The sequence below is a fragment of the Erpetoichthys calabaricus genome, chromosome 10 (assembly GCF_900747795.2).
Source record: "Erpetoichthys calabaricus chromosome 10, fErpCal1.3, whole genome shotgun sequence".
Lineage (NCBI taxonomy): Eukaryota > Metazoa > Chordata > Cladistia > Polypteriformes > Polypteridae > Erpetoichthys > Erpetoichthys calabaricus.
In genome coordinates this window covers 159,892,481-159,910,901 of record NC_041403.2, presented here as the reverse complement: position 1 = coordinate 159,910,901, position 18,421 = coordinate 159,892,481, and the positions used below count along the sequence as shown (strand labels likewise).

General features: G+C 36.5%; 1 protein-coding gene across 1 annotated transcript in view; it reads left to right on the top strand.

The window, feature by feature from the left end:
* The window catches only part of LOC114659666 (FACT complex subunit SSRP1-like), a 67,581-nt gene that overhangs the window by 12,622 nt on the left and 36,538 nt on the right, over positions 1–18,421 (top strand). Inside the window, exons 6-7 of the mRNA XM_028812267.2 lie at positions 6,803–6,906; positions 7,140–7,268. Coding sequence (XP_028668100.1) covers positions 6,803–6,906; positions 7,140–7,268 — 233 coding nt within the window. The remainder of the gene's footprint in view (positions 1–6,802; positions 6,907–7,139; positions 7,269–18,421) is intronic.

Below are 18,421 nucleotides of genomic sequence, written 5' to 3'. Positions count from 1 at the left end.
AATCTGCATTTACTTAAAGAACAGTGAGAAGGAATTTCTAGCAGCTTCTAAGAGTAATGCTGCTTCTGTTAGTGCTGCTGTTAACTGTTATCTATATATAAAATTCTTTTCACATTTCAAACGGAAATTACGTGTGACCACGCGATATGGAAAATACATATGAAACGGAAATTACGTGTGACAACGCGATATGGAAATTACGTATGACCACAGAACATGTTATAATACAGGAACTAATCACTTCATTTGTGGAAACCATTTTTATATTGTCTTTACGAATTGTTATTATTTGTGTGAGAATTATTTTACTGATATTGAAAAGAAGTAAACACAAACACGGCGATCTATCCCATAGAAGGGCGCCCTGCGTCGCCCTCTCCCAGCCTTCATCTCTGGAGTACAGCGCTGAGCCGTCCACCGCCAGGCGCGTTCTGACAGAGTACTTTTATTTGTTCGTCCACGTGACTCGCGTAAACTGCCACATTGTAACTTTTTTTTAGTTGGCAGTACTTGATAGTAGAAGAGATGAGGAAAACAGCTTTGCGTCTTTCTACTTTTTAACTGCGCCGAGCTGTAAACAATGTGAAGACGAGACCACCTTCAGCGGCGATGGGTCGTAAGAGCAAAGTGGACGCTGGGAGGCACGGAATGTCGGGCTGCTCCGCCGAGTCGAGAGCTTTGCAGTTTCTGCAGCGTCCTCTCTTCTCACACTGTTTCTGACACTTCAAGTGCCCCATAGGCTCCTGGGGAGTGGAAATCTTTGAGAATGAGTGTAATCGGTGCCATTGAGCAGGACTCTGTTTGTAAATTGCCCTGCATGACTATTTACTGTCCTTAAGGTGAGTTTGGGTCACTGAAACCCTGCAACATTCAAGGTTGCTTTTGTGATCAGTTATTTTAAGAAGATGGAGAGTTTACATCTAAGAAGATGTACATACCTCTTCGTGTACAGTTTTGCACTTGGGAATTGTTTGGACCTTCTACCCGTTAAGCACGGAAGGGCAGCGTCCACATTTATCAGAATTATTTTTGTCTTAAATCACAGGCACGTAGTGCAAGGTTGTCAGGCAGAAATTTGGACGATCACACAGAAAATGTAATTTCTATACCACAGCGGTCGTGTACCGCCTTTCAACTACCGAGAGATGATCCAAATACATTTTAACTGCTGTTCGTACTACTTACCTCTTGTGTTATACTGCCTTTAAAATATAGTTTACCCCAAACCATTCCAGTAGTGCTCAATGTATCTTTACTTCTTAAATATTAAGGTTTTCTGTTAATAACTTAAAGACATTTTATTTTTTTCCCTTACAGTCAGTGAGCAAAGCCACTGGGTAATCGGCTAGTTTTTAATAATAATAATAATAATAAATTTTATTTATATTGCACTTTATATTTTAGCAATCCCAAAGTGCTACAGAGTAAAAATAGAATAATAAAATAAAAAAAAAAAATATTTTTACTATATCCAAATGTCACTATTGTTGTGAGTCATTCATATGAAAATGTGGACATCTATGTTTCAGTATCTGTGAGATCTAAATATCCAGTTCTCAGTCATGACTTTTAACTTAATTTTAAAATAGACACAGCACACTATAATTGTCATTGATTTATGTATTCTTAAACCATAGTCTTTCCTCAAAGTTGTAGAAGATGAGCAGTGTTGCCCATTTATAAGATTAACTTGTTTGACTAAATTACCCTGCCAACATTCAATAAAATAGTAAGTATTGAATAGTATTCATGAGTACATCCAGAAGCTGTTAATCTCACTGCCATGGAAGTCGCTAGTTTTTTGACTGGTTGCCAACTTTCCAACATAGTTGTGCTTGCCTATTTTTATGACAGCCAGTAATGTACTACAACATGGATCCTGCACTGTACAAAGGATTAATAGGTAGGATGTGGTCAGCTGCAACCCCTGCCCCCTTTTTTTCCATTCTGTCGTGGTATGTAAAACACAAGACGTCAGACAAGCTTCTTTTTATTTATAATGTCCAAAACACCTGCATTCGTTATTCCTTGTCACTTCCTCCTATGAATTATACATCTGAATAAGCATTCATTGGTTTCAGCTCTCATGCACACACTCTCAGTCCAGCCCCCTAATGGAGTGAGTCTCTGGGCATGTCACATTATACAACTGGCTTCACGGGAGCATGCCACCGACAGCCTCTGACTTGTTATAATTACAGGAATGAAGGCTGCAAATGAAAATTGCTGGAAATGTCGCATACTTTAAAATGGCATTAAAAGATTAAACATACAAGGTGTATCATAAAATTAATGAAAAGGACATTATAGATTTTATTGTAAAGGTTACTACAGGTTAGTGCTATCTTCAAGTAGCTGCCTCTGAAAAATGCATCATCCTCAACAGGGTTTTTATCTCCAGAACCATTCTTGGAAATTTTCTTTTCTGAAAGTAATGTACTGTTTGTAACACATTATAATTTATAATAAATAACTATATAGCATATTTAGTTACTTTTTTTAAAGTAATCCATAATATACTGTAAGTTGCTTTTAAAAGTGATTTTCTTCAACACTTGACTTAATTCCTAGTGAGATGTTATCAGTTTACAAATACTGTAGGCTTTTTAACACAGTAATCCAGAGTTTGTTTATTTTTCTCTTCTCCTGCTTCATAGTGACAACAGAATAAGGCACTTGAAAATGTGTTGACTATGGAACTACTGAGTTAGATACAGGGTCCCTTCCTGTAATTCAGTGTAGTCCAATCCTGATAAACCTCTTGAAGGAGGTGTCTAGGAATGATCTTTATTATAAGCCAAAACCACATCATGTGCTAACTCTGAATGTAGTGATATAGCCATTTTACATGGAGATCCTCCTTTATAGTTAACCATCTCCGCACATCACGAGAGTGCATCAACCTTGCCCTAGGCCTCATTTAGGCTACTAATATAAACTTGACACATTTTGCAAGAAAAGATAATTAAGCCTAACCTAGCCGGTCCTATCCCCATTCCCTTAACTTTGCAAATATCATGAAATTAAGTTTTGAAAGACCCCAAAATATTACTGTTAACCACGCTACTTGGTAACTTATTCAATGTGTCTGTGGATTTCTTTTTTGAAGAGAAAGATTCTAACATTTGTACTACCCTTAAACCTTTTCCACCTTTGCTCCTGTGTCCTTACTGGTGAACACATTTTAAAGTAACCGCTTGAATCCCCATTTGTATTTCCTTCATAATTTAGAATACTTTCATCTTGTCTTCTTTGTATGTTATATAGCTTAAGCATAATCTCTCTGGATTTGTAAGGTGTACAGCTTGAATGGATAGTGACAAGTCCACCATTGATTCCTAACTGCTCCTCATAAGGTGTACTTTCAAGTTTTATTCACACCACTGTATATTCAACAGAAACATTTTTTTACTGTCTACATTCAGTACTTTACATTCAACAACAAAATGTTTTTCTGTAGCACATTTTCATACTAAGAATGTAGCTCAAATTGTTTTACAAGGTGTCAACGAAAAGATTGCCAAAAAAATCAAAACAAATTCGAAATGGATAAGAATAAGAATAAATTAATGCCATACCACATATCTCTATATTATAATAAAAAAATCTTGGGAGACGAGACTTTTTATCCTGCAACGAGACGTGATCTTTTGAAGAGACTTTTTGAAATGAAGTCCCGCGAGACGGAGTCTTTTAACATGAGATTCTTTCAACTCACACTCTACTTACAACGATTTTCAAACAAGACCATGGTCCTCTCACCTCTCAATCGTATGAATAATTTTGTCACAGTTGCTGCGCTCTCAGCTCTTATAAATTTTAACATTTTCCTCACTTTAAGTTCCCAGTTAAAGAAGACGTATTATATCCAAATCTTATTGAAGAATTTCATCACAAAGGGTTTTCAACAGAAGAAATGAGTACTTGGGCAATCCTAGGACCTAGAAACGAGGAAGTCAAACAAATTTACACCAATAATGTCGATCAGTAACACGGCAAAATGGTTAAACGCGTATCAATAGACTAATCTGAAGCAGTTGGTGGTGATCGTGTGGAAGATGAAAACAACAACGTATAGTATCACGAAGGATATCTACAACCGTTAACACCGTCCAGTCTTCCACCGCACAAATTACTGTTGAAAGAAGGATGTATCCAAGAAAGGTAATGTAGTTCATCTCCCGTGGATATCATTTGACACCAAAGGAGATCTTGATATGCCATTTGTATTAAAACGTTAACAGTTTCCCATTAGAATAGCTTTTGCAAAGACAATTAACAAATCTCAAAGCCAAAGATTCAAAAAAGCAATTTTATTTAATAGAGAGAAAGAAACAAAATGCAATCACAGGCAATTATACCGTACATGGCGTGGATGCAAATGTAACATTGCACATGAAAATTAAAATCTGTTTAAATTGTACATTCACATCCCAATACGTAAGCAGCACAATTGCAAAGAGGCTAGCGAGCGAAGTGAGCAGGGGCCAAAACCCCTTAATAGTATATAAAAATAAATCAATGTGCAGTTACATAACACACGTACAAGTAATAGAAAAAGTAGAGTCCTTACATAGATTCATTTTTAAGTCTCTAATGATAAGTCGGATGTTATGGTCAGATAGCTGAAGAGGGCAAAAAAAAAAAAATCCTCTGGAGCAAGATGCTAGAGAAAAATCTTACAATAAATGTCAGCTACCACATATTTGAATTTGGTTGACATCCATTTCTAATGATTCTGCTTACTAAGGGATATTCATTGGTCATTACACCACTCTGCAGTATTTGTTTCTTTCATCAGCAGTTTGTGAAATTGCATCATTGAATCGACCTTCTGCTTGTTGAAGCAATTCAGATATGCACAAATACAAGGCATACTTCCAACCTGATAATCTTTTCAACCGCTTTTCTTTCCTAATTGTTCACCTCTCTCAGACCATTCTCTACAATATTTATATGAACGGAAGTGCCATGGTAGCCAATTAATGAGCTATTACTGGGCAGGACTCCTGACCAGTGATTTTTTTTGGGGCAGGATGTTTCAGTTCAGAAGATCATTCTGGCTTGCATGTGCTTCCTAGCCATTCACATGAGGATCTTTCTGGAAGTGGTTTATTTAATGATATTTTAGCTAGTGTGTTTGGGGTGCTTTAAGTGTACAACTGGATATCTGATATATGAATTATGTGACACGGGTAAATTGGGTTTTCCTTTTTTCATAAATGTTTTGATAGAGCGTTGTACATAGAAGCCTATTGTGTGACAGTTTGGTGTTTCAGTTCTCCATAAAGACATGAGCCATAACATTTTTCCTCAGCTATTACTACAAACAACACAGAACAAGTAACAGATACTAAATATATTTATTTGTGGATGGAATATTCCTCCCTTCGTCAGGCTATTTGTTGGGTTCTGGTGAATCAGGCAATTTTGACTATCAATGAATGGATTAATTAAAAACATTTGTTAAAAAAAAATTAGATGTGCTTCTTGTCAATGGTTATTTTTGCTTCAAGAATATGATAAAGCAGGCGACTGTGCTTTTAAACTCCGATGCCAATATACAATTTTGATTTGTAGTAATTTGAAATCATTGAATGATTTTTATAATCTGGCTCTATAGTATGTAATGAGCTACTAATAAAGGCAAGTTGCCTATGCAGGGATTTTTTTTCAGTCATGAACAACATACAGCATATCTGTTGAAATAATAAGTGAAGAAATCCAGTGTGTCTGAGAATAGTATGAACTTGCTTCACTACATAAAATTGATTAATTACAAATCGATACGGACATAAATATAGATACTGTATAGGTAAGAATACTTTGTGTAATAGTAAATAGTGCTAATAGGATAATGTAACTAAACATTTTGATCACATGTGCCAACCCAGTTTTCAAAAGGGAACATTGGTACCAATTCTCATCATGCCTGTGCTGGATTTACTGGCAAATCTTTCAGGTATGTGACAGATAATCTAACAAGGTGATTAGGACAACATCATGTGCCAACAGACAAGGATTTTTTAAACTAAATTAACACACAATTAAAATTAACTAAATTAATTAAAGTGCCACCTTTTGTTTTCACTCTCTTACATTAACTATTGTAAAGCTCCATTTTCAGTCTGCATCCACTTTATTAAAAAAAATATATATACTGTGGCAAAGAGTTCATCTTTGAATAGTTGTGAAAATGACCTATTATCCCGGGACCCAGCATAGGATTTAAGCCCAGGACTTTTGGCCTGTGAAACAGCAGCATTATTGACTACAATACCACCATTCTTCCTTTACCTAAATAAGGGAGACATTCAATTTAAAACCTTTCATAGACAAAGAAGAGTAGTAAGAAGTTTGCAATTAAAAACAAAAATGCACTTTATGGTTGATTCTTGCTGTTGTAATCTGACAGCTTTCAAAAGCTGTTAAAGACCCTTCTAGCTTTTGCTCAGATGTGTTCAGTTTCTGTTGACGGAAGGTATATTATAAACATGCTTTGTTTCTTTTATCTTTCTCATAGTGTGTAATATCGTGCACAAGCAGCTATTTACCCGCTCCTGAATTTTCCCTTTCAATTTGTTGATTTGCACAATAACGTACATGTTCTGTTATACAGAAGGTGACATTTAAGGAGACTGAGTTGTTATCAGTGTGCCTGACAAACACTATCTAAAATCTGTTTGTGTTATAGTAAAGTATAAAATAAAACGTGTAGGAAACCAAATGGATTTGTTTGCACTTATGCCTAATTGACTTTATCTTCTAGACATTCTTAACTGTTCCTGATCTTGTATTTTAGATAAGCCTGGATCCACCAATAAAGCAAGGACAAACTCGCTATCATTTTTTAATTCTGCTCTTCTCAAAGGACGAAGACATCTCTCTAACTCTAAACATGAACGAGTGAGTTTTCAACCCAATGATCTTATTTTTCATTTATTTCTGAATCACTTCTGGCTAGTAGTGTTCTTGTCTCATAGGCACATATAAGAAGTGCATTACAACTTGTTGTAGGGTGTAGGATCTTTCAGTTTGCATCTCCCAAGATCCTTCAAATTCTGAAAAAAAATGCAAGCATTAGAAACTGATTTTAAGTTTCTTCTTGTTTTGTTAATTTTGATGTCTTGTCTCTCTAGGGAGGATGTGGAGAAAAAATTTGAGGGCAAGCTGACCAAAAACATGTCTGGCTCTCTGTATGAGATGGTCAGTAGGGTAATGAAAGCTTTAGTCAACAGGAAAATAACAGTTCCAGGCAACTTCCAGGGGTGAGTGTTTTATTTATTTATTTATTTATTTATTTTTTTTGCAGTTTGCAGATATTTTACTAGATGATCCCAAATGTAAATGACGAGTTGCAAAATATATGCAAGCTCTTATAGCGAACATGCTGCCTATTTATTTATGTACGTAAGCATGTATGAATGTTCTGGTCCTTCAATTCCATTAACTTCAGATAATTATTTTTGAGGTTTCTTAACTGATCATAGACTCAGAGTATTTGTACTTAGTTACCACTGTAATATAACAAAGTACAAACCTCTGCCTCAAGAATGCACACTTCAATGTAAGTAAGCAGTTAACAAAAATAAGAGTTAATGATTAGTGCAGTCCATTCATTCATCATTCATCAGCCTGTCCCAGCAATTATAGGGCACAATGCAGAAGCAACACTTGGGGCAAGGGTGCTAGTACATCATAAAATAAACACACACACACTAGGACCAATTTAGAAAATCCACCTCACCTAACCTGCATGTCTTTGGACAGTGGGAGTAAAATACATACTATGCAGCCGTAAAGAAGGAATGAATCCCAAGTGTTTTGGACCATGAAAACAGAATGAGGCTTGTCTGTCCTATTTCTTGTATTTGCGAAACCATAGCAGAATGGAGAAAGCAAAAGAATGGGACTAGGCTATGGCTGAACTCTCCATACCTGGAGAACATTTCGACAACCACTGGCACTGTCAAGTTGCATTTCAATCTTGGGTATTAAAAGGTTTCAAACTCGCAATACATTGTAAATTTCAAATTGTACTGAGAGGATATAAGATAGTAATATGATTTGTCATCTCCTGTGATTACTAGTCACATAATCTGACATTCTTAAGGTGATGAGATCCATTAGTTCCAGTCATTAATTTGATGTCCTCTCAAACTACAAGTCACTTAATGTGCTGCTGGCCTTACCGGCATTTCTGCTGTTAAATAAATAAGCCACATGGGGTCTACAGTTAGGCATTATTATGGTTTTGCTGATTTAAGCTAATTGACTGCCCTCTTCTTATTTGTCATTCTATAATTTCATAAGCACATGTTGATGTTTAGTATTGTATAAAATGACAAAAGTAAGATGGCCTGGAGTTTTGACAGTAACATTTGAATCCTAACTTCCCCACTCAACTTGCCATCAACAGCATTAGTACAACCACAAAGCATGATGCTGAGAAAACTAAATAAGAATGTTAGTTCCAAAATGATAAATAATGATAAAAAATAATAAGGTATGGATTAATTTCAGATACCTTCTTATCAAGAAAATTTGTGCCAGCCTTGTTTGATATTAGTGTATACTAGAAATGAATCATAATCTGGAAATGATTTTTGAATTTTTTTTTTTTTCTTTTTAATTTTCTGTTGATGTGATACTAACCTTTTAGTAGAGGAGGATTTTAGTGCTCACTCTGCATTACATTTTGGTAGGTAATAATAGATGTACCTGATGACACATTTAGAGCTTAATTTTTTTTCTCCTTCTTTGGGGTGGGGGTGGCTATAGATCTCTGGAAATATTTTCATCCATGCAGAGAGGAAATACTTATTTTGCGTGTTGCTTAGGAGTGCAGCCAGACGCTGTTCCCAGCATAATGCAGAGCAGATGACGTTCTTTTACTTATTTTCTCATTTAATAACAAATGTGGTGTGCATTTGTTAGTATGCCTTGTGAGTACTCGGATCTGGGAGCCATGAAGTCGCAATAAAGCTAGAAAATCTTTTAAACATCTTTTATTTTTATTTTTCTTAAGCAAGGTAGGAGAAAAAAAAACAATTCCCAGGCATTTAATACATAGGAAACTTCCTTCCCATACATTTTTTTTCCTCTTTGCTAGTATATATGTGAATTTTAATTAGTTTAAAGGACAGCTTGCTTAAAGGACTTGTATGGGTTACTGTCCAAATCTAAAGGTATCTAATTGCTACCAAGTAGAAAAGAAACCATATGTCCCTTTCATTTTTGTATTCTTTCATTTTTATGTGCCCTCATTCCCCTCTTGACCCCTATTACAAAAGCATTTTAATTTTGTTTTAATATAAAATAAGAGAATACAATTTATCTAAATTTGGAATATGAAATTATTTCCCCTTGGAATTAAAAGTTCTCTCACAGCACAGATAATTTTTATTTTTTGAAGTGAAAAATGTGATGGCTGTTTTCAGACTTAGTCTAATCTTCTTTTCAATTGTGAAAAAGTTGTGCATATATTGCAAAACGTTCATCTTTTTTTTTCCCCAAAATGGTAGAATTTCCAAGTAACTTGAGAAAAGCCAAGCAAAATGACACCTTTTATTGGCTAACTAGAAAGATTACAATATGCAAGCTTTCGAGGCAACTCAGGCCCCTTCTTCAGGCAAGATGTAGTACTACAAGTAACTTGATATATTGAACCTCATCATGTTTGTCTGCTTCATGAACACCAACATACTAAATGAAGAATCTGAATAGTGTGTATGTGTGTATATGTACAGTATCTTCAGTTCATAAATAATCTGTTCATTTGCCAGATGGATGTTGCTTATTTGTATCTAAGAGGAAGCTATAGGGTAGACCAATATCTTTTTTGGAGCTTCCGTAAAGTTTTGTCTGTCCACTTTACTACACAACTTTTGTAAAATCAAACACTCCAAACACCATGGAGAGCATGCAAAATTCATAAAGCACCTAACAACACCTCTGCTACCATCTAAGCCAATATCCTAGTATTTTAATTAAAAATCTTGATATTTTATAAATTTCAATGAGTTATTTATTTTTAAGAAAGAACTTGGAGATATCATAAGACAAAAATAATTGCTTTATTCTGTAAAGTTAGTATTTATTAAGTTAGAATTAAAAGAATTTAGTAGCTATTGCAAAAAGTAACCGTTATCAGCTATATTCATATAGGTAAAGTTAATATCCATCCATCCATTGTCTCCCGCTTATCCGAGGTCGGGTCGCGGGGGCAGCAGCTTGAGCAGAGATGCCCAGACTTCCCTCTCCTCGGCCACTTCTTCTAGCTCTTCCAGGAGAATCCCAAGGCGTTCCCAGGCCAGTCGAGAGACATAGTCCCTCCAGCGTGTCCTGGGTCTTCCCCGGGGCCTCCTCCCGGTTAGACGTGCCCGGAACACCTCACCAGGGAGGCGTCCAGGAGGCATCCTGATCAGATGCCCGAGCCACCTCATCTGACTCCTCTCGATGCGGAGGAGCAGCGGCTCTACTCTGAGCCCCTCCTGGATGACTGAGCTTCTCACCCTATCTTTAAGGGAAAGCCCAGACACCCTGCGGAGGAAACTCATTTCAGCCGCTTGTATTCGCGATCTCGTTCTTTCGGTCACTACCCATAGCTCATGACCATAGGTGAGGGTAGGAACATAGATCGACTGGTAAATTGAGAGCTTCGCCTTGCGGCTCAGCTCCTTTTTCACCACGACAGACCAATGCAGCGCCCGCATTACTGCGGATGCCGCACCGATCCGCCTGTCGATCTCGTGCTCCATTCTTCCCTCACTCGTGAACAAGACCCCGAGATACTTGAACTCCTCCACTTGGGGCAGGATCTCGCTACCAACCCTGAGAGGGCACTCCACCCTTTTCCGGCTGAGGACCATGGTCTCAGATTTGGAGGTGCTGATTCTCATCCCAGCCGCTTCACACTCAGCTGCGAACCGATCCAGAGAGAGCTGAAGATCACAGCCTGATGAAGCAAACAGGACAACATCATCTGCAAAAAGCAGTGACCCAATCCTGAGCCCACCAAACCGGACCCCCTCAACACCCTGGCTGCGCCTAGAAATTCTGTCCATAAAAGTTATGAACAGAATCGGTGACAAAGGGCAGCCCTGGCGGAGTCCAACTCTCACTGGAAACGGGTTCGACTTACTGCCGGCAATGCGGACCAAGCTCTGGCACCGATCGTACAGGGACCGAACAGCCCTTATCAGGGGGCCGGTACCCCATACTCTCGGAGTGCCCCCCACAGGATTCCCCGAGGGACACGGTCGAATGCCTTTTCCAAGTCCACAAAGCACATGTAGACTGGTTGGGCAAACTCCCATGCACCCACCAGGACCCTGCTAAGGGTATAGAGCTGGTCCACTGTTCCGCGACCAGGATGAAAACCACACTGTTCCTCCTGAATCCGAGGCTCGACTATCCGACGGACCCTCCTCTCCAGGACCCCTGAATAGACTTTTCCAGGGAGGCTGAGGAGTGTGATCCCTCTGTAGTTGGAACACACCCTCCGATCCCCCTTCTTAAAGAGGGGGACCACCACCCCGGTCTGCCAATCCAGAGGCACTGTCCCTGATGTCCATGCGATGTTGCAGAGGCATGTCAACCAAGACAGTCCTACAACATCCAGAGCCTTGAGGAAAGTTAATATTATTTTTTTAAAATGGCTTTATTAAAGAACTGTCTTTTTAAAATACAAGTCAACTAGAAAAAACTCACTAACATTCTTTAAACTGTCACTTTTTTTAATGTTTTAACAGCAGAAATTACTCTTTTTTTGTGGGCAATTTAAACAAATTGTGGTGTGAAACAATGCATCCACTTTCATATAAATTGCTAGAAAAGAATGGTCCAGTATTGAGCTGATGGAAGAGCTCAAAATCCTAAGAATCAAAGTGTCCACATGAGCGGAGCCTTCCATAGCAAGCCCATTCCCTTACTGCTGCATTGAATCAGTCAAAAAAGTGTAAATCGAACAAGTTCATATTAAAAATATATATTGAAAAACATTGTGCATTTCCAAAATAGAAAAATATTCAGTAATAAACTGCTTGATATCTCATTATGTAATATTTATATTTGCTTATATCTTGCAAATAAGTGAGTTGTTCATTTTCATTTGCCACATATTGACCTCTGATCATATTGTGCTGGTGTTTTGCTGGTACAGATTATGGTTACTAAAATAATTGTGGTTAATTTTCTTCTGACATTTCATTATGCTTTTTATTTGTAATGTTTACCTTACAATAGCAAACTTAACAGTCATTTCCATTTTCAGAATGCAATTCCTGCATTAATAATCAATCCTATTCTGGGAGGCTTTTTGTCTTTCATCATCAAGGTTTATAAAATCTAAATTGAATGTTTCTGAAGTTTTATTAAATGTGGTGTTACTTTTTTGCTTTGTGACTTCGTGCTGTGCTTTTCCTTTGATGTTCCTCATGGGCAAATATGTTGCTGGCCAACTTATGTGATTTATTGTTGGGTAGGGTTCATTAATACAGTATTATTGCGTTGGTATGCAGTTTTAAAAGTTATTAGTTGTTTTTATTACATTTTAAGCATCATTTTTGAATATGTGCTTATTTCTTCTGCAGGGTGCTTGAACTATTCTGTTTACTGACTGTTCCTAGCATAATGGAACAACCATAGTTAAGACTTTCTTTTAAAGCTTTTTTTCAGTAATTGTTTTTTTTTAGAGGTGAAGTAAAAACATTACTAAAAGTCAGCTATTTTGGCCGTGAACATTGAGCAAATTCAGGTTAATATTAAAGTGTATATTGTGTAGTTTTTTTTATTGTGCAAAATTTCTGTTTACACAGTGTTCATTTAATATGTAAGTAGAAAAGCAGAGGTAACTGGATGCCTTTACAGTCTTATTTGTTTATTATTCCTTTAGTCATTTGACACTCTTTGTAGATAGCTGGATGAGTATACTTTTCTGTTAACAGTAGTATAATGTAATTCTTGGAACTGCATTTTTTTGAAATAAAGTGTTCATCTATTAGGCTTTTTTGCTTCTCTCTTTGTTTAATGTTTTAAGAGCATACAATATGTACTTTTCTCTAGTCAATTGATCTAACTCTTTCTGCATTTTGTTAATAAGTAACTTTGGATTGCATAACCTTGTCTGAGTTTGTCAGGTTTCAGAAATGGTGAAGAAACGCTTAGAAAACCCTAAAATGTAATCAAAATGCTGCCTTTGAAGTTAATTTTGAGACCATCTAATAGAAAACATTTATTTCATGTGTATGATAGCCACTAGGAGCCACCAGGAGGCAGCTGTGTAGAAAGCATCAATTGTCATGAATCAATAGAGCACCACCATGTAAATTTGACTTTAGTTATACCACAGAAAATCAGGCAACAGAAAATTTTACAATACAACTGATTGCACTGTACAATGAGTCAAGTACAATAATTGTTACCGTATTTATATAGATATAATACGGAGAAAAATGAACAGGAAATTGAATCAAGTTGACAACTTAAGTAATTTAATTTAGAACTAAACACATTGGATCAAATAAACTAAACAAGCTGTATAGACAGATGAATTATCTGATGTAAAGTAACTGTGCATGTCAGTCTTTAAAATCAACTGTGGGGTGTATATTCATTTTGATTCTGTTCTTCATCCAGTATGTGCTCTGGTAGGGCAAACAAATTGTCAGCTATCATTACTTAAACACTTCTTTGAGTGTGTGAGTGCCTGCGTGTGCCTCTGTGCAGGCGTACATGTAAATTTATTAAGCTATGTATCTCAAACTACTTGTGCCAATAATTTTCATATCAATAGGCCTGGTCCTATGACTAAACTTAACAGAAACAATTTCTACGACAGTTATCGTTAGACATACTCTACTGGGCAGAAGTTTTAGAACACCTAATTTTTTCCAGTTTTTCTTCAAAGCTAATTAGTTGAAATGCAATGAATGACTTAAAATGGTGAAAAGGTAAACCTACCAGATGTTTACGTGTAAAGTTTAGGTTAGCAAAAACAAAAAAAAAAAAAAAATTCAGAATATTACAAATGGGCCTTCTTCAGGAAGCAACTAATAGGTTACAACCTACAGATGTTCTGCTTCAATTAAAGTAAGTTAAGCCTTGCAGGTTGAAGAAAACAGTTTGCACAGGTGTCACAACTTGTGTTGATTATTTACATGCCCTCTGCCTGACTTAAAGCAGAGTTGGAGCAGACTGTGTTACTCCAGCATCTGAAGTACTACTTGGACAATATTCCAGTGATAATGACAAGAAAACATCAATTAACAATTTAAATAAGACAGAACATTATTACCCTTAGAAGTGTAGGCTTTTCATTTAGAGAAATTGCCAAAACAATCCAAGTATCAGTGAGTACAGTGTGCTATACAATCCAAAGGCAAATGGAAACTGGAAAAAACTCTGATAGGAAGAAAGACCTGGCAGCCCCAAAGTCACAACTTAGGTATCGTCCAGTTTTCAGTTGTCCACAGCCAGTATGTCAAGGCCCTATTTTGTCCTTTAAGGAATGGCTTTCTTACTGCCACTTGCCCCTCAAACCCACAGCACAAAGTCTCTTCTTCACAGTTGCTCTTTTTGCACTTTACACTATTAAGCTGTGCTTGAAACTGTTGTTCTGCGAGGTGCATATCATGCAAACGGGTGACCCTCGGAATGTTGTCTTCTGATTGGGTTGTAGACTTTGTGTCTGCCAGATCTCGTCCTATAAGAGTTCAATTTTTCCAATTGCCTTTGGATTCTGTGTGTGTATCTCTATCTCTAAATGAAAGCCCTACACTTTTAAGGTTAATGATGCTCTGTCACATTTCTTTTGTTAATTGCAGTTTTCTTGCCATTATCGCTGCAATATTTTCGAAGTAGTACTTCAGAGAATGTAGTAACACTGTCTGTTTTAACTCTGCTTTAAGACAGGGTTTTTAAGTAGTCAGCACAAGTTGGGACACCTGCGCAAAGTGTTTGCTTCAACTTGCAAGACTTGATTTACTTTAATTGCTGCAGAACATCTGTAGGTTGTAACCTGTTACAGTGGAACCTCGGGTCACGAACGTCTCTGAACACGTACAAATCGAGTTACGACCAAAAAGTTTGCTAAATCTTTTGCATCTGTTCACAACCACACACTTGGGTGATGAGCTAAGCCAGTTTCCCTTCTGGTTTGTACGCGCCGATGATTTCCGCATGTGTTCAGTCTCTCCCTGTACATTGTTCTCGGTCAGATGTGTGTGCATTCGCTGTGAACTCTTTGTGCTCTATTTCGTGTGCTTTTGCATCATTTTTGCAATTAACCATGGCCGCTAAGCAAGTGAAGAGTGGTAGTGTTGGTGAGAAGAAACGTTAGAAGAAAATTGAAATCAAATTAAAGAAAGAAATTATTGAAAAGTATGAGCGTGGTGTTTGTGTTACTGATCTTGCCACCGAGTACAAAAAGTCAAAATCTACAATTTTGACTATTCTAAAGCAGAAAGAGGCCATTAAAGCAGCTGATGTTGCAAAAGGAGTTAGTGTTAACCAAGCAGAGGCCTCAAGTGCTGGAAAATGTGGAAGAACTGTTGCTAGTGTGGTTGAACGAGAAACGACTTGCAGGGGATAGCGTAAGTGAGGCGATGTTATGCGAGAAAGCCAGGAAGATTCATGGCAATTTGCTGCAAAACTGTCCTTCTACGAGTGGCTAGTTCTTCTTCCTCACTTCCTTCATGCCAGAACTCGACTCATTCAAGGTTAGTTTTCTTGGTTGTTTATGGATAAATTAAGGATTTTTTAAATTTTCATATTTTTTCCCTGTGCTTAATACTCATTTTAAAAAAAATGTGTTTACAGCGAGCGGTTCTTAAGGCTGTAGCGTGAACTTGCAATGTTAGTTTTCTCTGTTCAAGGTTTTCTCAGTGTTATTCAATGTTTTTACATTTAGTTTACTATTACACTGTGCATTCTATGGTATATTAACTATTTTTGTGCTTAAAAATCTTTAAAAAATATATATTTACATACAGTTCATACGGTCTGGAACGGATTAATTGTATTTACATACAATCCTATGGGGGAAATTAGTCCGGGTCACGACCAAATCGGGTTGCGACCAGAGTTTTTGAACGAATTACAGTCGTGACCCGAGGTTTCACTGTAGTTGTTCCCTGAAGTAGGCCCATTTGTAATATTGTGAAATTTCCTTTTTTCAGTTTTTGCTAACCTAAACTTTAAATTTAAACCTCTGGCAGTTTACCGCTTACCTTTCCACCATTTTGGGCATTTAATTGCATTTCAACTGATTAAATTTGAAGAAAACCTGAGATTCTAAAACTTTTGACTGTTAGTGTAGTTATTTATGTTCACTGTTAGTTAACTCATGCATTATATTTTGCTGTCATATTGATAATTTAGTAGTGGATGTGTACACCTTTATGAAAATTTGAGCTGTACAATTTACTTGAAAAGAGGGTGTGCCGTTCTGTTAGTTCTCATTCCTATTGATTGTGATCAACCAACTTTGGTGTTTTCTCACTAATGATACAAACGTCCTAAAAATTGCATCACTCAAGCTCATTATTATTCCTGTTTTGTTAGATGGGCAAAATAAATATATTTTTGTCTTATTGTGTTAATTTGAGCACATTCTTTTAGACATCAGGTTTTTTTTTTTTTTTTTTTTTTTTTTTTTGTAAACTGAAAAACTATCATGTGTATCACTGCTGAAGTGAATTACTGCAGTAATTTTTAATTTCAGTCCTGCATCTTCACAATGTGCATTCCAATTACAGCAGGTACAAAACGCAACTGCAACAGTTTTGATATAGACCAAAAAAACACAAACTCCTGCCTTTGAGCTTAAATTTACTGCCTTCCAGCATTACATTATCTGCAAAATTCTGGAAATGATGAGTAATGCTGTTAATTCCAAAAGCCAAGCTTACACTGTCCTCATTGGTTGCCTTGTATTAATCATTTAAATGCTTGGTCAAGTTTTTCATATGTGCTAGTAATATTTACCTCATCATCATGGAGTTCACTTGTATGTATTCTGTCAATTAACCTCAGTATAACATTGTAGTTCTTAAAATCGTCTTTCTTAGCATTTGGACCATAAGTTATGTATTTTAACAATGGCCATTTTTGATGTTATCTTTTTATGGAAATAATGTGAAAAGTACACTTTTATATAATCGTATGAACGAAATTAGACTTTTTAAACATAGAGAGCTATAATGTAGTCTGTGTATAGACTAATAGGTTTGAAAACAGGCTATTGTTTCTTTTATATTCACCCTGAAAGCTGCAACTGATCATATTGTAATTAAATAATTTGTAATGCATTCTACTTCACATGTAAGCCACCCACAATGTTAAATCTTGTAATTATTATTTTTTTTAGTTGAAATACATGAGTTCATACTTGTACTTTTTATTGGTACTTCTGTAATTAATACAAATAAAATCACTACTGTAAAAGACAATTTGGGGAGGTCTTAGAAAAGCAATCAAGTTTATGGAATGGGATATAAAGGTTCTCAACTGGAAGCATATGTGGTACTTGGCAGCATTCAAGCAAATTAAAAGCTGATTTCACTTTGTTTTTGGCCCTCTTCAAAATCTTTTATGAAAGTGTTCTTTGTAGTACTTTTCAATTATAATGAAAATGCTTTGTGATACAGCAAAATGAAGCACATGCTTTCTTCTTTTATTAAGTACATTAGTTAAGTGGTATCTCTCAGTATTGACAAGTATGGTCCTGAAGGTGACAAATATGAAGTACAGCAATGCACACATGATTTTTGTTAGAGGAGTTGGATGGTAGTGATTGCCTGCCTGTGTTTGTTAACAGTTGAAGCCAGATTGAAATGAATCCTTTGGAAATTAGAATCTCCAAATTAGAGTCTCTTCTTTTATTCAGATTTTTAAACATACACCTGAATTAAACTAAAATTTGAAAGGTCATTATGGTAAATTCTAGATGGTTAATGCTAAGATAGCATAGCTTTAGTTTTTTGCCATTAAAATAACAGTTGCTTGGAATTTGATTTTGGTGAAGCTCAATGCAAGTAATACTTGGACACAAATATATGGCACAACTCAATTTGTAATTATTCCTTAAAACAGTGTAACAAAACATTGCAAAAAATCTTCCCTTAAAAGATGCTGTCTTAATGCATCTCTAACTTACTGGCAAGTTGTATTATGAAACCCGATAAATGCAAACTGTGAGTGTACAGTGAATGGGGGTGATTCTGTAATCTGAAAAATACTGCCATTGCATGCAATGAAGAAGTTCATAATACTTCTAATTAAAAAAATAATTTAACTTTCTGGTGACTTTTCCTGTGAAGTCAGTAGATGGTTTGGGAAAGTATATTGGGGTCATGAGGTCGCTGGAAAGGGGTGTGTGGCGCTCCCAATATCTTTGCAAAAGGACGAAGGTCCAAGGCTT